At 43.0% G+C, this 17,779-nt stretch overlaps 1 protein-coding gene across 3 annotated transcripts in view; it reads right to left on the bottom strand.

Moving 5' to 3' along the window:
• Positions 1 to 1,456: 1,456 nt before the first annotated feature.
• The window catches only part of pcnx1 (pecanex 1), a 42,791-nt gene continuing 26,468 nt past the window's right edge, over positions 1,457 to 17,779 (bottom strand). For 2 of the 3 annotated variants that reach the window (XM_015019427.1, XM_015019429.1), the window contains exons 13-36: positions 17,418 to 17,450; positions 15,913 to 16,084; positions 15,617 to 15,727; positions 15,358 to 15,449; positions 15,104 to 15,213; positions 14,414 to 14,519; positions 14,206 to 14,298; positions 13,812 to 13,962; positions 12,546 to 12,687; positions 11,910 to 12,087; positions 11,689 to 11,797; positions 11,458 to 11,587; positions 11,310 to 11,368; positions 10,398 to 10,613; positions 9,302 to 9,555; positions 8,317 to 8,547; positions 7,967 to 8,067; positions 7,312 to 7,462; positions 6,103 to 6,333; positions 5,742 to 6,016; positions 5,444 to 5,622; positions 3,745 to 4,175; positions 2,919 to 3,059; positions 1,457 to 2,262 (exon numbers count right to left, since the gene is read on the bottom strand). In XM_015019427.1, coding sequence (XP_014874913.1) covers positions 2,122 to 2,262; positions 2,919 to 3,059; positions 3,745 to 4,175; positions 5,444 to 5,622; positions 5,742 to 6,016; positions 6,103 to 6,333; positions 7,312 to 7,462; positions 7,967 to 8,067; positions 8,317 to 8,547; positions 9,302 to 9,555; positions 10,398 to 10,613; positions 11,310 to 11,368; positions 11,458 to 11,587; positions 11,689 to 11,797; positions 11,910 to 12,087; positions 12,546 to 12,687; positions 13,812 to 13,962; positions 14,206 to 14,298; positions 14,414 to 14,519; positions 15,104 to 15,213; positions 15,358 to 15,449; positions 15,617 to 15,727; positions 15,913 to 16,084; positions 17,418 to 17,450 — 3,837 coding nt within the window. In that variant the 3' untranslated portion in view covers positions 1,457 to 2,121. The remainder of the gene's footprint in view (positions 2,263 to 2,918; positions 3,060 to 3,744; positions 4,176 to 5,443; positions 5,623 to 5,741; positions 6,017 to 6,102; positions 6,334 to 7,311; positions 7,463 to 7,966; positions 8,068 to 8,316; positions 8,548 to 9,301; positions 9,556 to 10,397; positions 10,614 to 11,309; positions 11,369 to 11,457; positions 11,588 to 11,688; positions 11,798 to 11,909; positions 12,088 to 12,545; positions 12,688 to 13,811; positions 13,963 to 14,205; positions 14,299 to 14,413; positions 14,520 to 15,103; positions 15,214 to 15,357; positions 15,450 to 15,616; positions 15,728 to 15,912; positions 16,085 to 17,417; positions 17,451 to 17,779) is intronic. The other variant, XM_015019428.1, reaches the window with a different exon arrangement.

Genomic DNA, 17,779 nt, shown 5'->3' with positions numbered 1-17,779 from the left:
AGGACGCAACATGTAGATATGTTGCCATGAAACGTCACCAAGCAGATCACCGTGCAGCTCATTGGTCACAACAAAACTTTTAATATCTTCCATATGTTAACACTTTAGTTCATCTTCATTGAAAACAAAACAACAACAAAAACTGTAAATGTGATTTTCCAGACTGCTTTGAACATGTGCACAGATGTTCTCGAATATTTATTTAGGTCAGGGAATCCTGATAAAGGACGAGGATAAGAAAATCTGTTACCTAACCTTTTGTTTTGCATGACATTCCTGGATATGGATTTTTATCTTCTCCACTCTTTACCAAACTGAGTTTATTTGCTTAGATCTTGTGTAAAATATGCAAGGAAAAGTAAATCTTAAGACATATGGCTTCTTGCACGGAGAATCTTAATCAGTAAACTCTGATTAAATAATTGAGGAAAAAAAAATCTTTCACAACTAAAATGTCGCTGTAAATCCCCTGGTGTACAAAAGCTAAATTGTGCCTATAATCTATTCCTGCTATGAGGTTACATTCTGGTAACTAATTTTAGAGTTTCACTTTTTTATTTTATTTAAACTGCCTTGTAGAAACTTAGCTCTTGTATTAGTTTGAACATTTGTTTTTACTGCAACTATTTGCTGCAGTTTGTCAAATTAACTCAATTTCATGCGGTAAACAAAGTAATTTTACAACTTTTTCCAAATAAGAACCTTAAACAGCGAAGTTCATAAGTGCTCATATCTGAGTTGAACATTAGTTTGTTTTACTAGTTGCAGTGCATTTTATTTAGAGGGTGAAAATGAAACGGTGTAGAAAACCCCCCAAATATTTCGATATCACACGCTGCTCTGTTTTGGATCAGATCAGATAAAATCCACATAAACGAGAACAAAGTCAGCGTAGTTTGAAATGTGGAAGTTAAAACTCTTCTGAAATGTCAGCCACTGAATCAACAGAAAACACAAAATGAGGAGGTGCAATAAAGAACAATAAATCAAACTTTTTATTTCTCCATATAGAAAAGAATCAAGTTAAATAGTGAAACAGTCCATCAAAAAAAAAAAAAAAAAAAAGCGGCATCTTGTTTTCAATTGATGGTCCTTAATACATTAAGCTTTGTCCCAAAAGGAAAAGAAAAAAAATACTATGTTCACAGTAATAAATATCGAAAACAAAATCTTTTAGATATAGACATTATATATATATATATATATTTGTGTAAATATATATATGTATAGATAAATTCATATACAGTAAAAAGTAATTTTCAAGTTTATCAAACTGAAAAAGTCGAAACAAAAATGTCCGAAAACAGAATAATGATTGCATTTTTGTCATTCCCCAAGGCATCGGTAACCATGGCCATTCAGAGTCTGTAATAAATAAAACGTGATCTAAAGATTGTAGTGCATCACTGTAAAAAACAAAAAGAAAAAAAAAAAGAAAAAGTAATGCAAGTTGTTTAATCCTTTGCCCAGCTTAATCTTGAAAAAAAAAAAAAAAAAAAAATCTAACTAATCCACAAAAAGGAATGACAACAATCAAGCAGAATTGGTTGGGGACCCACTTGTCTCCGTTCTGCATGATAACTTCCTCTGTAGTCTTGGCAGGCAAAAAATAATAATAATAAAGTGAGAGAAAGCTTTCACTTGTATAAAACCATAGCAAATCAGAATTATTTGGCAAAAAAACAAACAAACAAAAAAAACCTCCTCTGGTCTCACGCTTTGTAATAATAATAATAATAAAAAAATCTAAGAAAACTGTAGATGTGATGCATAGAAATGAAATCACCAGCAGCAAAGAATAACTTAACGTAAGCGTTGTTTACCGTCATGCAGCATTTCTGAGATGCAACGCAAGGCAGATACTGTGGATGCGGCAAAGCGTGTACGACGAATGGAGACTCTGCCCGTGTTTGCACGTTTCCCTGGCTTCCTTTCCCCCTCGGCGCTGAGGAACGGGAGCGAGGGGGGAAGCTCCCATTCCCCCATTGTCTGCAGGATCTGGCCTCCTGCTGAAAAGCCGGGGGGGGGGGCGTGGAGGGTGCAGGGTGGGAGGAGGCCTGGGCGTCTCCACACAAGCAACCTGGTCATTGTGTGCGGCTGTGTGTGCTTGGCTGGATAGTCTCAAACCTCGGCACCCAACTCGATGACCCCAGTGTCAATGATGGGCACTAGCTTATCTTCCACCTGTACCAGCAGGATGGTCTTGTTGATGTGGGAGCGACTGGCTGGGTCTCGGCTACAAGGCAACCACCGGTGAATCACCTGCAGGGGGCGACACAGGAGAGAAGCAGCCAATCAAATTTATGAGGCAAGTATGGAGAGGAAATGGGAGTTTGTTTTTTTTAACCCTGGGCGGCTACTAATGTAATTAGGCGACTTTAGTCAACTTAAAAGTAATGAACAACAAAAGAAAGAAAAAAATAAAATCTTGCCTCTTATGTACGACAGAGTATTAGAGCCTGGCTAAGAAAAAAAAATTACTACGAGAAAAAAAAGTCGCAATAAAGTCATAATACAAGAACAAAGAGTCATAATATTTTAGAATAAAGTTGTAATAACATGAGAAAAAAATGTCATAGTGTTATGATAAGACACAATACTGCCCGAGTGAAGTTGTAATAATGCGAGTAAAAAGTCAGAATATTTTGTTTATAATGAAAAAAAGTTGCTATTATGCGATAATAACTTCATAATACTACAAGAAAAAGTCAAATGACGATAAAGTCAAAATAACACACTCCATGCAGTCACAGCCCTACAGTTACCTAAAAAAGAAGTAATAAATATTCTTATCGTCATTTTTATCGTTATCAAAAAATATCGTGATAAAACTTAAAGTCCATATCGCCCACCCCTAATTCTAACGGGGAAAATCCAGATTTTGTAGCTGACCAAATTAACGTTCACGGCCGACTTACATGACCTTCCATGCCCTCAACGGGGCTCCAGTCCCTCCAGCAGGTCCGTCCTGCCCTCAGTCTCATCGCCTCGTCGGGCCACAGCAGCTCCTTCCGCTTCGGCAGGTTGATGTTCTCCAACACCTGAGTCACGTCCACAATCTAAAACAAAAACACAGAGACTTAAATCAAGGCTGATAAATTCACAAACACACGAATCTGACAAGCATAATGCTACAATTTCTTATATTTAAAGGTGACCTATCATGCTTCCTTGAACAGTTTAAGTCTGTGGGCTATCCAAAACATGTTCATTACATATTTTGTAGAAAACCCTTTTTAGATAATGAGACTCTAGTCTGCTCAGTTCCGTCTGTTTTGAGCTTTCAGAATGTTTTAGGGCCTTGTGTCACTTCAAATCCAAATAATCTGTTGCTGGCCATGGCCCCCAACTCAACGTCTACACTCGCACACGAAAACGGCTGTAAACAGCAATTGTACAACCGTGCATCTTTGAAAAGCAGAAGTGGAGCCTCCTGCACAACCAACAAGAATGTAGCAAGTTGTTTCTTGTCTTTTTCTGCAGTCATTTGCAATGATAAAACCCGCTGACCAAACATGCTGAAGCTCTGCTGGGGTTGCTAGGTAACGGGCAGTGCCTGCTGATTTGTGATGTTACTTTCTGGAGGTTTTTGAACAGCTCCTTTTCCAGAGACCAAAAAACATTAGCGTATTACCAAAAAAATGGCTCGGTGGGTTTTTACAAGCACTGGAGACCCAAACGGACAAAAGAGTGTATTTTGCATAACACGTCATCTTTAAATTTTTTTTTTTTAAAGTCTCAAACCTGCACTCTGTACGAGATGTCGTCCCTCCGTACTGTGGAGACGGTGGGGTTGTGCTGCTGTGGGTAGTGGTGATGGTTGTGGAGCTGGCTGAGCGGGTCCGTCACGGCGCTGCACACGCCGTCGTTTCCCAGCAGGCCCACCAGGGTGTGACGCTTGCAGGGCGGGATGCTGTGGCTGGAGAGGGAGGAGGACGGGCCGGCGGGGTCGGACGTGGAGCCCAGCCGCAGCTGCAGCGAGGTGGGCAGCGTGCGCAGGGACAGCTGGCTGGTGGAGGAACGGCGGCAGGGCTCCAGGCCCGTGGTGGAGGTGCGCAGCGACGAATGACGGCTGCTGCTGTAGCGGTAGGACGAGGACTGGCTGGCCATGGAGGCGCGGGCCGGGGACTGACGAACCAGACCGGACTGGACCGACTGGGAGCTCTGGCTGGTGCCTGGGCACGGAGGTACAAAACAGGTCCAAAGGTTTTGTTTTTCAGACGTGCGAAAAGCCGTGAATTCGTCGGCGGTGTTATTTAATCTCAGAAACAGAAAAGCTGTTCTGGGAAGATCTTGGAGAACATTAAGGAAAACGCGTCGTGAAGACTAAGGAACGCAGAACGTGGTTAGGTCTGTCTGCTCAATCCATCATCTGAGATTAGAGAGAATATTACCCAGCAGCCCTATCAGAGCATAGCCTTACATTTAAAATGTCAGACTGAGAGCATTAATTAGTGAAGCAGCCAAGAGGCCTGTGGTAACTCAGGTGAAGGTTCAGCTTCCAGCAGGAGAACCTGAAACATTCAGATGGAGCTACAATGGAGCAGTTTATAGACTCACTGACACCAGACCTGTTTGGCCCGCAATAAATCAAAACTCTAGTTTGTTTGTCTTGAAAAGTCCGGTTTGTTTGGGGAGGTGTGAACGCGCAACAAACTCTGACACGGACCAAAAAAAGCAAACTGTAGCGCAGGGCATTCTGGGTAAGTAAAACCGAAACAATGCACCACAGGAAGAAATGGAATGTTGTTATTTTTTTACCAAAGACAAAAGAGAAATCATATGAATGCTAAAATCTGATGCCACTCTATTTTTGTTTACATTTCCTGAAGAAGGAAGTTGCGCTCAGTGTCTTCTTCTGCAGTTTTTGTCATTTCCTTCAGTAGTTCTTGGTGCAGCGCCACCGCAGGCGAGGAGGGGAACAGGTTTTTCAAACAGATTGGTTCTGAAAATGTAACAAAAGCTGCAATTTAAGCATTTGTCAGGGATGCTCAAACCTTTTGCCCAGAGGGCCAAAATTGTCAAACTGAAAGCACATTTTTTAAATGTATTTTATTTTTTAAGATTTTTTAAATAGCAACCAGGTGTTTTTTCTTTCTTTCTTTTTTACTAACAACCGTATCTCAAAAGCAGGAGTCATTAAGGAAATGCTGCTGTGGAACATTGCCCAGATACTGAGCTGTTAACATATAAGGCATTTATACAGTAACAGTCTTCAGTCAGAGGCCTCCTCAGATTCATTGCTAAACTGACTGCTACTGGAGATCCTTCCTGCCCACATAATCACAGCAACTCTTTGAAGACACTTGGATCATATGATTTACAACAACATTTCATTTCTCTTTAGAATTAATAAAGTGTTTTTTTTAATTGAGTCACACTATAAACAGTGGACTTTCAGTGGACTTTCATTTGGCAAAACATCTTAAAATAGTCGCCTCACCTAGAGAATGGGGCTGGTAAGAGTGAGGGGGAGCGGGTCCGGTGGTTCCACCGTGTGACACTGAGCTCTGGTGAGAATCTCCTCCCATCCCGTTCCCGCTGCCGCACGACAACCCGCCTGCGTCCGAATCCTCGATATTCCCTCCGCTGTTACAGCCGGCGCCACAACCTTTTCTTAACCTGCAATAAAAAAGGTTTTTTGTCTCATTTTTACCCGACATATTTAACACACAAACACGACTAGCACATCTGTAACGTTGCGCTGATGTTGGAAGTGCGTTTCCATAAGCGTCCCGAACCTGTGCCAGGTGCTGACGACAAAGTTGCGAATGTTGGCGATGCTGATGGGCCCTCCCAGGATGTGTCCGAGCTGCGGGTGTGTGTTGCAGTAGGAGGTGGTCAGCGGAGACACGTAGATGGGATACCCGATGGGCTGGTCGCAGGACGAGTTGATCATGTTCCGCAGGGCCTGCTTGGCGTTCTGGATGCTCCCTCGCTCAGGATTTCTGTTTCTCAGGAACACCAGCTCCTGCTGCTGCCCGGCCCAGAGGCCTCGGACGCATTCCTTGTTCACCTGTCCCGCAAAAGCAGGAGAGATTCTTGTTAAATCAGCGTGTCACACAACAGCGGGTCGCCAAATCCGGTTTGAACTGGTGCCACCTTGATGACGCGGAAGCTGAGGAACCGGCGATTGAGCATGATGATCTTGTACTCGTTGGTGCCTTCGTCCAGCACGTGGCGCAGGGCGAGGAGCGACGGGGCGTTGGACAGCACGGCGCTCCTCCAGGCCGGGTCGCCCTCGTGAGCGATGACCAGGTTCTGCTGGTGCGACGAGATGGCCTCGTAGAGGATAGCCGGCTCGTCGTACTCGTCGGGGGACGTGAAGTGGTCCTGAAGGAGAAACGCACCAGCAGATGATGAGACGGCGTCTCAGCGTGAGCCTTACAGCTGGACTGTGTAACTTTTACAAAAAAAGTTACACAGTAGGGCATGAAACAGTTAATCTGTGAAAAGATCAAGCTCCTCTGCCTTCTCCCAGTGCTCCCAGTGCTAACTACACAAATACACCGCTTGGTCAGAAGCAACCAGGAGGAGTCAGGAGGACGGTCTTAGCGCTCATGCGTTGCAAAAGTATTCATACCAATCACACTTTTTCACATTTTTCTGAATACAAACGTTGTATATTTTATTAGGGCTATATGTGATAGACCAAGACAAAATATCACATAACTCTCAAGTTAAAGGAAAATATTTTATCTGATAACCCTTACTAGCTAGCTACCAAGGGTGTCAGCTAGCCTTCGCTAGCTACTCAAATATACTCTTCTTAGCTATCTAGTATATACCCTCAAGTTTAAGGAAAATATTTATCAGTAACCTAATACCATTTCTAGCTAGCTGGTTAGCTCGCAAGGATATCAGCTAGTCCTTGCTAGCTACCCTACTAGCTATCTGGTATATACCCTCAAGTTGAAGGAAAATATTTGTCAATAACTGGATGTATTAGGGTACATATTAGGGTTGCTAGCAAGTGCTGGCTGATACTCTTGTTGGATAGCTAGCTAGAAACTGTTTTAGGTTATTGATAAATATTTTCCTTCAACTTGAGGGTATACACTAGTTAGCTAGCAAGCTTATATTAGCAGCTAGTTAGCAGCTAGTAGCCTGAACCACCTGGAGTCACAGAACAGAATGAAAAAACAAAAAAAACAACATAAAAAATGCAAGATTAAATAGCCCTGCCATGACAACATTTAAGACTAACTTACTTTTTTTAATGAACGCAAGACATTTTAAGGCCTTAATTTTAGACACATGAATTTAAGACTCTTTAAATATGAGCGTCAACCATGTTACAGCCTCGCTCACCTGGTGTAATTTAAGAGACATTCGGATTCCAGGCACCACAACTTTCCTGAGCAGTTCCATGTCTGCGAAGATCCACTCGTCTCGCACGGAAGAGATGCGGAAGTCTCCTTTAAATAATGCATGCAGCCCGTAAAGGAAAGACTCCAGATTGCTGAGAGGGAAATCAGAAAGAAGAGATGGAAGTTTTAAATGCTACTATCCGTCTAGTGTTCACAGTGTGTAGCAAAAATAATCACACCAATCAAACTTTTTCACATTTTGCCATGTTCAGAATACAAAGTTGGTGTATTTTACTGGGATGGAAGGTAATAGACCACTGCTGTTTTCAATAACCAGATGAATTTAATGTGATTTTTTTAATTAAGTAAAGCATTCATACCGATCAAACTGTTCCACATTTTTCTGAATACAAATGAAAAAATATTAGAATTTTTCCGTTTGTAAAATAGTTATCTCCCCGTAACTGCAGAACAGCTACAACTACAGTAAAATCAAATCACACACAACTCGATACTTTAAAAGTTTGTGACAAAATGTAAAAAAGTCACGAGGACAAGAAATCCCCCTCCCGCTGCTGTTTAGCTTTTAAAACACACAGCATGTTGCGCAGGCGTTGCAAATCATTCACTTGGCATAATAAAGATGACTAGATAACCTGGACATGTGATGCGCTGCCGTTCCCAGCGCTCTCCTTCCCAGGACGCACAGGCCGAAGCAGAGCAGCACGAGAGGCGAGTCTTTGTCGCTGTTGAGCGGCTGCAGGACGAAGCAGAAACAGGAAAGTCCTGTTAGGCTTCATAGCAGCTGGAGTCAGCTGTTGTTTTAACGTCTGATCAAATCTAAAATGTTTACAACTGGATCAGAGCAGGTGTGTTAAGCAACAAAGCATTCCCCGCAAACAGCTTCAACACAAACCAAACTGTGCAAAAAAAACAAAACAAAAAAAAACATAAATCATATGCAGAAAAGATTTTAACCTGATCAGATGTATTTCTTGAGGCATACCTTAGCCCTTTGAGAGTTACAGTACTGGATCCATCCCAGGTAGACGCCACAGAAACTGTCTCTGGAGATGCCTGCCAGCCGGTGGTCGTAGTCCTCGTCGATGTTTGGATTGAAGGTGGGGTCCAGGTCCACGTAGTTCCTCTCGCCACATCCTCGCAGGCCCTCTTTCATGGTCTCGTTAGACAGCCACTCCTCCAGCTTGGGTGAGGCGATCACATAGTAGATGATGCCCTGAGCCCAGAGAGCGACAAGTTCAGAACTGTTCTCAACATTCAGACAATCAACTGAATCATCACAGTGTCTTCAATCTGTGGCGCCGCCAACTTAAATCTCAGATGTTTTTCCAGAAAGAATGGGATTTAAGACCTGGAGCACGACAGAAATGTACAAAAGAAGATCAAATACTTTATAGCGTCAAGCTTTTGTGATCAGAATGCACGTAGCATCGTTTAGCTTAGCAACAGAAGTGAGCGACTGGCGAACACGAATGTTGCCCAGCCAACTGGCAATAGATTTACACTGAGTCGCAAAAACGTTAGCTAGCTAGCTTTTAGCTAGGATATATTAATAGCTAGTTAGCTGTAGCCTGAACCGCCGTGAGTCACAGAACTGCGTGACTCTAAGTTTTGCCTGACAGAAAAGTTCCACAAGAAAAAATTGTAAAAACCTACATATTCAAAATTAAATAGTGCTGCTAGGACAAAATTTAAGACCTCACTTACCATATTTAAGGCAAAAAAAAAAGTAAGACATTTTAAGGGATTTTTAAGAACATTACGAATTAAAATTAAGACCTGTGACAGAAACATGCAAAAGAAGACAGCATGTTTTATATAATAGTGCCACGCTGTTTTGATCAGAACGCACGCAGCGACGTACGGGTGTCCAAAATGTCCGAAAATGAAAAAAAAAAAAAAAAAAAACCAAAACACACACACACCAAAAAAACAAACAAAAAAAACAAAACACAAATGAGAAAACCAACCTTGACATAGTAAGTGGTGAGGATGCGCCGCAGGTCGAACACCTGCAGCATGGAGGCGGCGCTGTTGTCGGTGATGCTGTAGCCCTCCAGAACATATTTGGTGACCAGAACCTCCCAGGCCAGCCAGCGCTGACCGAAGGCAGCGTTGAAGGACAGGATGTGAGGGAGGTGGCCCGGCTCGCAGCAGCAGCAGCCCTCGTCTTCCTCCACTCCCTCAGTGATGGCCTCCACTTCCCTCTGCTGGCAGTAAGTACCTAAAAAAACAAATCAGAAATAATCAAAAAACCTCAAAATGAGGAGAATCATGATTTTAACTTGTACTGTCCATAAATAAGGGGAGATTTTCAAGCGTTTAAGACGATAAAACCCACTTAAAGTCTGGTTTTACTAAGAAAAGGAGCTAATTCATTTTCTATTGTACAGACTACTAGCTAAGCAACTTTTTCCACACCATTTCACCATAATCATGCTTTGAAATACAAAAAGTTGTCACAGATAAAGATGCTGACAAGCTGGTGATGCTCGTGTCTGCAAAAGGTTGACAGCGTCACATGCTGCTGACACCGCTCCCGTTTCATCAGGTCCGCTATGTAGCACAAACCCTCCAGCTAAATGACTCAGAGTCACGCTGGTAAACAGCAGCTAGGTGTGTTTTCCACTGCAATAAAGCGTTAAACCGAGGTAGTAAAATCCTTTATTTATTTTTACTTTTTAGCTCATTTGGATCTAAACTTGCTGAGTAATTGTTCACATGTAATTTATTTTTCAAAATCTTAGAAAGGAGAGAAAACAACAACAACAACAACAGAAGAGCTAGTAAACAAAAATACTCGGTGCATCTGCTAATTTTCCCCAGGAGTGAATGTCCCAGCAGATTCATCCCAAAGTCAAAGAAAGGACTCAACCGTTATTTTAGTAATCGATTATTCTGACGATTAATCGATTCATTTGATAAGAAGAAAAAAATCAGCACATTCAGCTGATTTTTTTTCATTTAACCACCCTAGTCTTGCTTAATCTGTCAGATTGTCAGATTATTTAGAAAACCGACATCGTTTTAAAGGCCACAACGCCACCACCAAATCTCCGGCCTCACCTCTGAACTCCAGGCCCCGGAGCTGGAAGGTGACCAGGCCGTTGCCGATCTCGATGAGGTGCACCAAGGCGTTCAGGTAGTCCGACGCCAGGATGAAGCAATCCCCGGTGCTGAAGTTCCCCCAGCGGCCCAGCAGGAGGTCTCCGCACAGGCTGTGCTGCAGGGAGCGAGTCAGATGCTCGTAGAAGATCGAGTTCAAGTTGTTGTCGTCCGAGCCTGAGAAAAGGCGAAAGGAAGTCGAGATTCAAACGTCGCATCTTGGAGGCTGCGACGTTTCTCAGCAAACATGGTAAAGATGTGCAAAAGAGGCATTAACCCTTTAACAACGTTTATATGAGTGTTTCACTGACAAGCAGCTCCTTTCATGAGCTCAGCAGATGCTCAGCTCCACCAGGTGTTTGCTAATTGCTGTTGGCTAGTCTGAAGGAGCCGAGTGGGGACTGACGGAGGAGGGATACTGTGTGAGGCAGCAGCTTGGAAGCTGCAGCTCCAAGGAGGAGCTGCGTCTCGAAGGCGGCTCTCGCTCCAGGCGTTTTGCACAGCTGAGTGGTTGTCACAGGAAATTAAAGGATTTCTCATTATAACTTGATGCAAAGCTCAAAACAGTCAGTTTTACATAATACTGCCCCTCCATAACATATCTAGCTTTTAGTAATGCAGCGTAATCTCACACATTGGGAAACGTCAGAACAGTTTTATTACTTTGAGCCAATTATGTAATTCATACTTTGGGGGAAAATTTTCATGCCGATATCTAAAACAAATTTTAATTGTTGCAAAAATGCACAGACTGGTGAGGAAGGTAAAAACATATATATCCAAAGTTCGCTGTTTGAGAAATACTTTAAGCTTCATGGTTGTTTGTCTCTGTCAAGATTTCTGGCAACAGATCAACGTGAAACGACGTCTCACCTGGATTTCTGTCGAGCTGAGAGGCTAGTCGAGTGTTCGAGTGATCCACTCTCTTGGTGCTGCACAAAATAAAAAAGTAAAAAATCAACCATCTTAGAAACGCGTAGACAGGAATAAACAAGTGCCGTCTCACGGCAGCATTGCCTACTTGTAGTCCCGCTCCCAGAACTTCACAGGCCGAACATAGGAGGTGATGAAGATGGCACTGCCCAGGAAAGGGTTGAGGGGTGTGGAGAAGACGGCAGACACCACAGCCTGGACAAACAGCATGGCGGAATCTGGACGAGCTCAAGTCAAGGCGGCGTGATGACGATGCGCTTATAGAAATGACTACTGAAACCGAACGTGTCAAACAGCTGAGTGCAGCGCCGAAGGATACGAGGCACGGCGAAGGGCTGAGCGAAGGCGTGGAAGGCTGAGCCCCAGGTGATTTGCCACGGAGCGATGTAGGTGTAAACAAAGTGCAGCTTGTAGAAAAGCTCCCACAACTGTATCGACAGAGAGGGGGGAAAAAAAAACACGTTCTGTCCACCGACACGGTCCCAAACGAAACACCTCCAAAGTCGATGTGAGCTTCGATTTGGATTTGCTGCCGCTCACCTTGCTGAAAACGATGGACATGAGGAAGAGGTCCAGCAGCAGCGTCTCGGACAGGTGGCGGTAGTCGAAGGTGAAGAACAGGACGGTGAAGAGGATGGTGACGTACTGGTAGGTGGGGCTGCTGTAGCAGGAGCGGAGCAGCTTCAGGCCGGCCACTGTGATCATCAGAGCGCCGACCCTGGCAGCACAGCAAGCGCAAAAAACCCCAACAAAACTCACAGTTGTGTCAAATCTATAGACGTGGCGGAATATAAGGCATGTGTGTCATGTGGCGTAGTTTTTTGGACGTGTATGAGAAACAACTTTTCTGTGAGGTTTCAGGAAACAGGCTGTATTTGACAAGACAAACAAATAGAAAACAAAAAAAAAACCAATCAAATAAATTTTTTTGACATAATCTGTGACCTTCTTGCTTTCATAATTTAATTCAATTAAAAGTTTTATTTTTTTTGTGATTTAATACCACAGCAATAAAATATTTTTTCAAAAATTTTTTTTGTCACATATTACTAGGGTTTCCAATAAATGTGTCTAAATTAAAGCCGGACGTCGGATATCCAGTAATAAATTTGGTCGCAGACACACAAAATGGAAGTAGAAGCTCATGAATAATACATAAAAATGCAGACGACTGACTCTGTGTCGAGTTTCTTTGGACTGGCGAGTTCCCTGGCGCTGCCGCTCAGCTCGTTGAGGATGACGAGCGGGTAGAGGACGTTCTTCTCGACAAACAGCAGCCACACGTGAAGCTTTTCAAACCACATGACGTGAGCCGCATCTGAGAGGAGACAAAAGGCTCAGAGTTCAAAGGTCAGCAGGAGGCGGCCAAAACCGGAACCGGCAGGTCAGGCTTTTCGGAAAAAAAAAAAAAAAAAGAAATAGGTGATCGGACAGAAAACTGCAGTCGGTGCACCCGTTTTCAAAATGGCACGCAGCGATACAGTGGAAGTGTTTTATACTGTTGATCTCTTAGAGCCGTCCTGCTTTGGCTGCTGCCAGTTTATTTACAAGTTAAGTGACTTGACAGCAGCTGGTCGAGTAAGGATTTTAATTAGGGGTGTCAGAATAAACAGGGGTGAACACAAATGCGCGCCACTTGTTCATTTCTTATCTGTAAATCATTTTGAAAAAAGGTGAAATTTTCACATTTTTATTCGCTTATTTCATTCATTTTACAGCTTGAAGTCAACATGTCACATGCCGACATAAAAGTTTTGAATGAAATGGAGAAGTTTGAAGAAAAGCGTCCTGGACAGTCCGCCTCTTCCTTCAAAAGTCGATTCACTATTGAATAAGCAACTAAACATCAATCTACAGCTCTGGAAAAAAACATTAAGAGATCACTTAAAATGATCAGTTTGTCTGATTTTACTCTTTATAGGTACATGTTTGAGTAAAATGAACACTATTCTTTTATTCTATGAACCACATGTCTCCGAAATCCGAAGCAAAAATGTAGTTTCTATTTGCAGAAAATGAGAAATGGTCAAAATAACGAAAAACATGCAGTGCTTTTTTAATCGTGCAAAGGAAACAAGTTCATGTTCATCTAGAAATAACAAAACTGATGTTTTATCTCAGGAATCATTTGGTGGGAAAACCAGGAGGTTTTCAACAGGGTTACATTTTCTAGAGCTGTATATTAATGGGTCTTTAAACATAAAACAGGCAAAGAGTATAGATGGAAATAACAAAAATAAGGAAAAAACGTGACATCTTAATAAGAAAAAATTGATCTACTCTCTTTGTTTTTTCTTATTTCTTCCATGAACAGAAACACATCGTTCTGTGAAATATGTGGTTGTAATTTGAAAAATGCAAAATAAATAAATAAATAAATAAATAAATAAATGAATAAATAAATAAAAGGGGTCAAAGTTTTAGGGAGCGCCGTTTGCTTACCTCTGACCTCGAACTGGTAGTACTCCTTTGTTTTGAGCAGTGGGTGAGAGAAGCAGTACCAGGGCAGCTGCTTGCGAACTTGTGGGAGCAGGTAGTGGGTGAGGAGTCCCACCGTCCCCAGCAGAGCGTACAGGACGTAACTGAGGAAGGGCTGAGGAGAGAACCAGGCCGTCATTAAACCTAACGGTTACGTCTTCTCAATCCGAACACACGAGCAGAAACGGGGGAGGGCGGGGGAAGGGGGGGGTCAAAGGTTTCGTTCATGGATGCTCCTCGGACAAATGGAAGCCTAATAACCGCGCGAGACTTTGAAAAAGTCTGCGGCCATGTTGCGAGCTTAACTCCAAAAATAAATAATTGACTTTAGTTTTCAGAGCTAACGTTTTTACTGTACCTGGAGTGCTATGAACACTGTGCTGACATGTATGGCAAAGTAAAGGACAGCAATGACCACACAGACAATCAGGTCCGACTGCAGGCGCTCATTCTACACATTTGAAAAGAAACATCAGGCATGAGATGAGGAATCGGTATTTAACAAAATGTCATGTAGCTGGTCTACGCCTAGCCAGAGCTCAGAGGGCTCAGGACGCCAGACTCACCACCGAGGCCCTCAGCTTGTCGGGCAGAGGGTCCTGCACCTCAGACAGGGGGTCCTCTGGGTTCTTGTCTTTCAGATTGGGCAAAATCTTGGACTGTATCAGTGAGCTGCGAAGCAAGAGGAGAAAAAATGTTCTTCTTGTAACTTCCCGGGCACAATTCATTTATATGTAAAAGTATAACATTTTTGAACAAGTTAAAATCTAATTAATTAATATTACTGCGTTCCTAATATATGATTAATCTGCTGAATTATACTTCAGTATTTTCATGATCATCCGTCTTCGAAATGCGCTGGAAATATTTAACTTGTGATAAGCAAAAGCTAAACACATGGGTAGAAATAAATTTGTTTATGAATAGAAAAAGTAAGGACAGCATGGCGATGTGTAGGAATAAAAGCCAGATGGGGGCGCTGCAGCAGCGGATACAGTCTCACTTCTACATCACTGTAAAAGTCACTGCAGAGGCTAAGAAAACACTTAAATTATTAAATTCTGATTCCTTGACCTGATAAAATAATGCCAGTGACCTACAACTCAGCTCTGCAGAAGGAGAGCAGTGATTTGTAGTGTTTCAAAACCCAGCTGATGGTTAGAGAAACCAGATGTTTTAAAGCAAGTATCTAAAAACTGAACGCTAATATTTTGCAGCCACGGGAAAAAAAAAAAAAAAAAAAAGCTGAGTCTTACATGAGCACAGAGGGGTCACTGCTTTGCCGGCTCAGGTGGTACGACACTGCCACCAGGAGGCCGCAGAACACAGAGAACAACACGGGGATGTGGTGCGGCTCCCAGGTCTCCTAAAATGATGACGAAAGCTTTGCTTTTATGTCACTTTACGGCTCCAAAGACCAAACAAACAGATGACAAGCTGGCCCACCGACAAGGGAATCGGCTGGCATGTTTCTGCAACAATCCACCTTTACGTCTTGGTCAGCTCTTACCTTGAGCGCGCCGTAGCAGAAGCCGTAGAGCAAGGCGACGGTGACGACGCTGCGCAGCGTGCTGTACAGAGCCGACAGGAGACTCGTGCAGGCTGCAGAGAGAGAGAGAGAGAAAATAAAACAGCAGCAACGAGACGACTCTGACAGGAACCAGGCCAGGAAGAACGCCGCTATAAGCCTCCCTGCGGTACAGTGAGTTTGGAGCAACAAAGTGTGTGAGTGTGTGTCGCGTCATCCCGCCGAGGTCACAGCCACTCACCGTTGCCCCCGAACACATGGACGTCCAGCTGCTCGAAGAGGTACATGACGAACGTGTTGACTTGTGGCAGCAGCCCCACGAAGAACACGATGGGGAAACACAGAGTGAAGACTGCAGGAACACACACACACACACACACACACACACACACACACACACACACACAAAGTGACTTTCAGTGCTTTCTGCATCTGGACTCGCAAGGCAGCAGATTTTTTTGACATGATTTAATTTTTTTTTAAAACTTATTTTAGACCAATAAAATATGCAAAACATCTAGCAGGAAGTGCACCCACCAATGACGAGGTCTCTGGCCGACGCCAGCAGCAGCGAGCTGGTGAGCGCCACTCCGTACAGCGTGAAGCGGGACGAGGTGATCCTCAGACTGCCGTAGTGCAGCAGCCAAATGAGGCCGCAGCAAAGGCAGAAGTAGACCGGCCGGCTGTACGCTATGATGCGGTTGTGACCCTGCAGGCACAAGGGGAATGAACGATCACGGACTCAGGCGCCGTCCTGACGCAGCCGGGTGTTTACGAGAACGGATACCTTCGCCACGTCGTTCAGAAAAATAATAATACAGTGCGCACGGGATCAGATTCAGAAAAAAAGGTTTTCATCCACGTAAATCCGCACCGAGCAGCTGCTATAAACGGCTAAACAAGTAGGGGGCAGTGTAGCGCAAACATAAACGCTTTTAGTTGTAGCTTTGCGCAGTCAGCCAATCAGATTGCTTCAAAACACTCACAACTTCCTTTTTGTGTCATATCTAAATGTAAACATTATGTGTTCATACTGGATACTTACAAAGTTACAAAGAGCTAGGCGACAAACATTTCTGGACAATAAATTGTTCCAGAACATATTGCGATAAACGATAATATTGTTGTTTTGAGACCATTTTCAAGTAACGCACACATTTTCAAAGATCAATAAACTTTAAAGTCTATTGAACATCTGGGAAACATTTTAAACATTCAGAGTAAACCAAACAGAAACAACAAATAAAACGAGTCAATTGGTCTCTTTAACCGAATGTTTTAGGTCAAAATAAGTAGTTTGATTAATATTGTGCGTTAATATTACCAACTCTATTATACACATATATAAAAAGTTCAATATGTATTTATAAAGGCATACTAGAAGTAATAGTCATTTCTCACTGCAGTTCAATTATTCTAAAGGAAAATGTGATCAGGGTCACATTAGATCTGTTCCAAGGGACAAAGGTCATTCTCGTGCCAGTTTCCGCTGGAGGCAAGTGACCTGCCGTGCTTTTCACACACCACAGACTTTGATTTTTGAAAAAAAATGTTTTTTTTTTTTTTACGTAATGAGAGGAGACGATCCAAAGTCCCGAACGTCAGCTCACGGAGCGGAAACGGGGACAACACCGGCGGGTAGCGGCAGAGAGAAAGTGAGATGCAGACAAAGAGCGAGAGAGAGAGAGAGAGAGAGAGAGAGAGAGAGAGAGAGAGAGCCGTGGCCTAAACTCTCAGCAGCTATTTAAAGCTTTGCGCCTGCAGCTGAGTAAGAGCTGCATTAATAAAAGACGCCGTTTCAGAGCAGCCCTACTGACGCAAAGGGAGGGAGGCGGCGGGAACTCACAGAGGAAAAGCAGCATCATTTTCCATAAGCCAAAAAAAAAAAAAAAAAACTCCCACTAAATAAGTAGAGGTTATAAAAATGATCAATCCAGACAGAATTTCTACCTTAAACACAGACGTCACTTTATGTGAACAGGTTCAAGATGAACTTTTGGAAGTTTTATGCAGCGTAAAACAAATGAGAAATAACTACGTACGTGTCGAGGCGAGGAGGAGTCCGGCTGAACGCTCTGGAAATAAAGAAAAGCAGAATAAATAATGGAAGGACGTCGATACGCTGTGAGCAAACATGTAGTTTCCAGAGGGTGTTTATTTATTTTTTTTTGTTTCTTTAAACATTTCTGACAGAGGAAAGAAAAGCCCAACACTTCAGAGCGTCACAGATTCCCCCCTCAGGGGGAAATGGCGCGCTTTCATGTTCTCCCCCCGCCGCATCGAGACGAATGAGAGCAGCGTTTGAACTCCTTCCTTCCAAAAGTGGCTTCTCCGTCGTTTCACCTCTTCTTTCTTTTTTTTTTTTTTTTTTTTTTTTTTTTTTTTTTTTTTTTTTTTTTTTTTT

Source organism: Poecilia latipinna, unplaced genomic scaffold (genome assembly GCF_001443285.1).
Source record: "Poecilia latipinna isolate Pla-1442-1.1 unplaced genomic scaffold, P_latipinna-1.0 Scaffold2433, whole genome shotgun sequence".
NCBI classification, from domain to species: Eukaryota; Metazoa; Chordata; class Actinopteri; order Cyprinodontiformes; family Poeciliidae; genus Poecilia; species Poecilia latipinna.
This window is presented reverse-complemented; position numbering and strand designations above follow the sequence as displayed.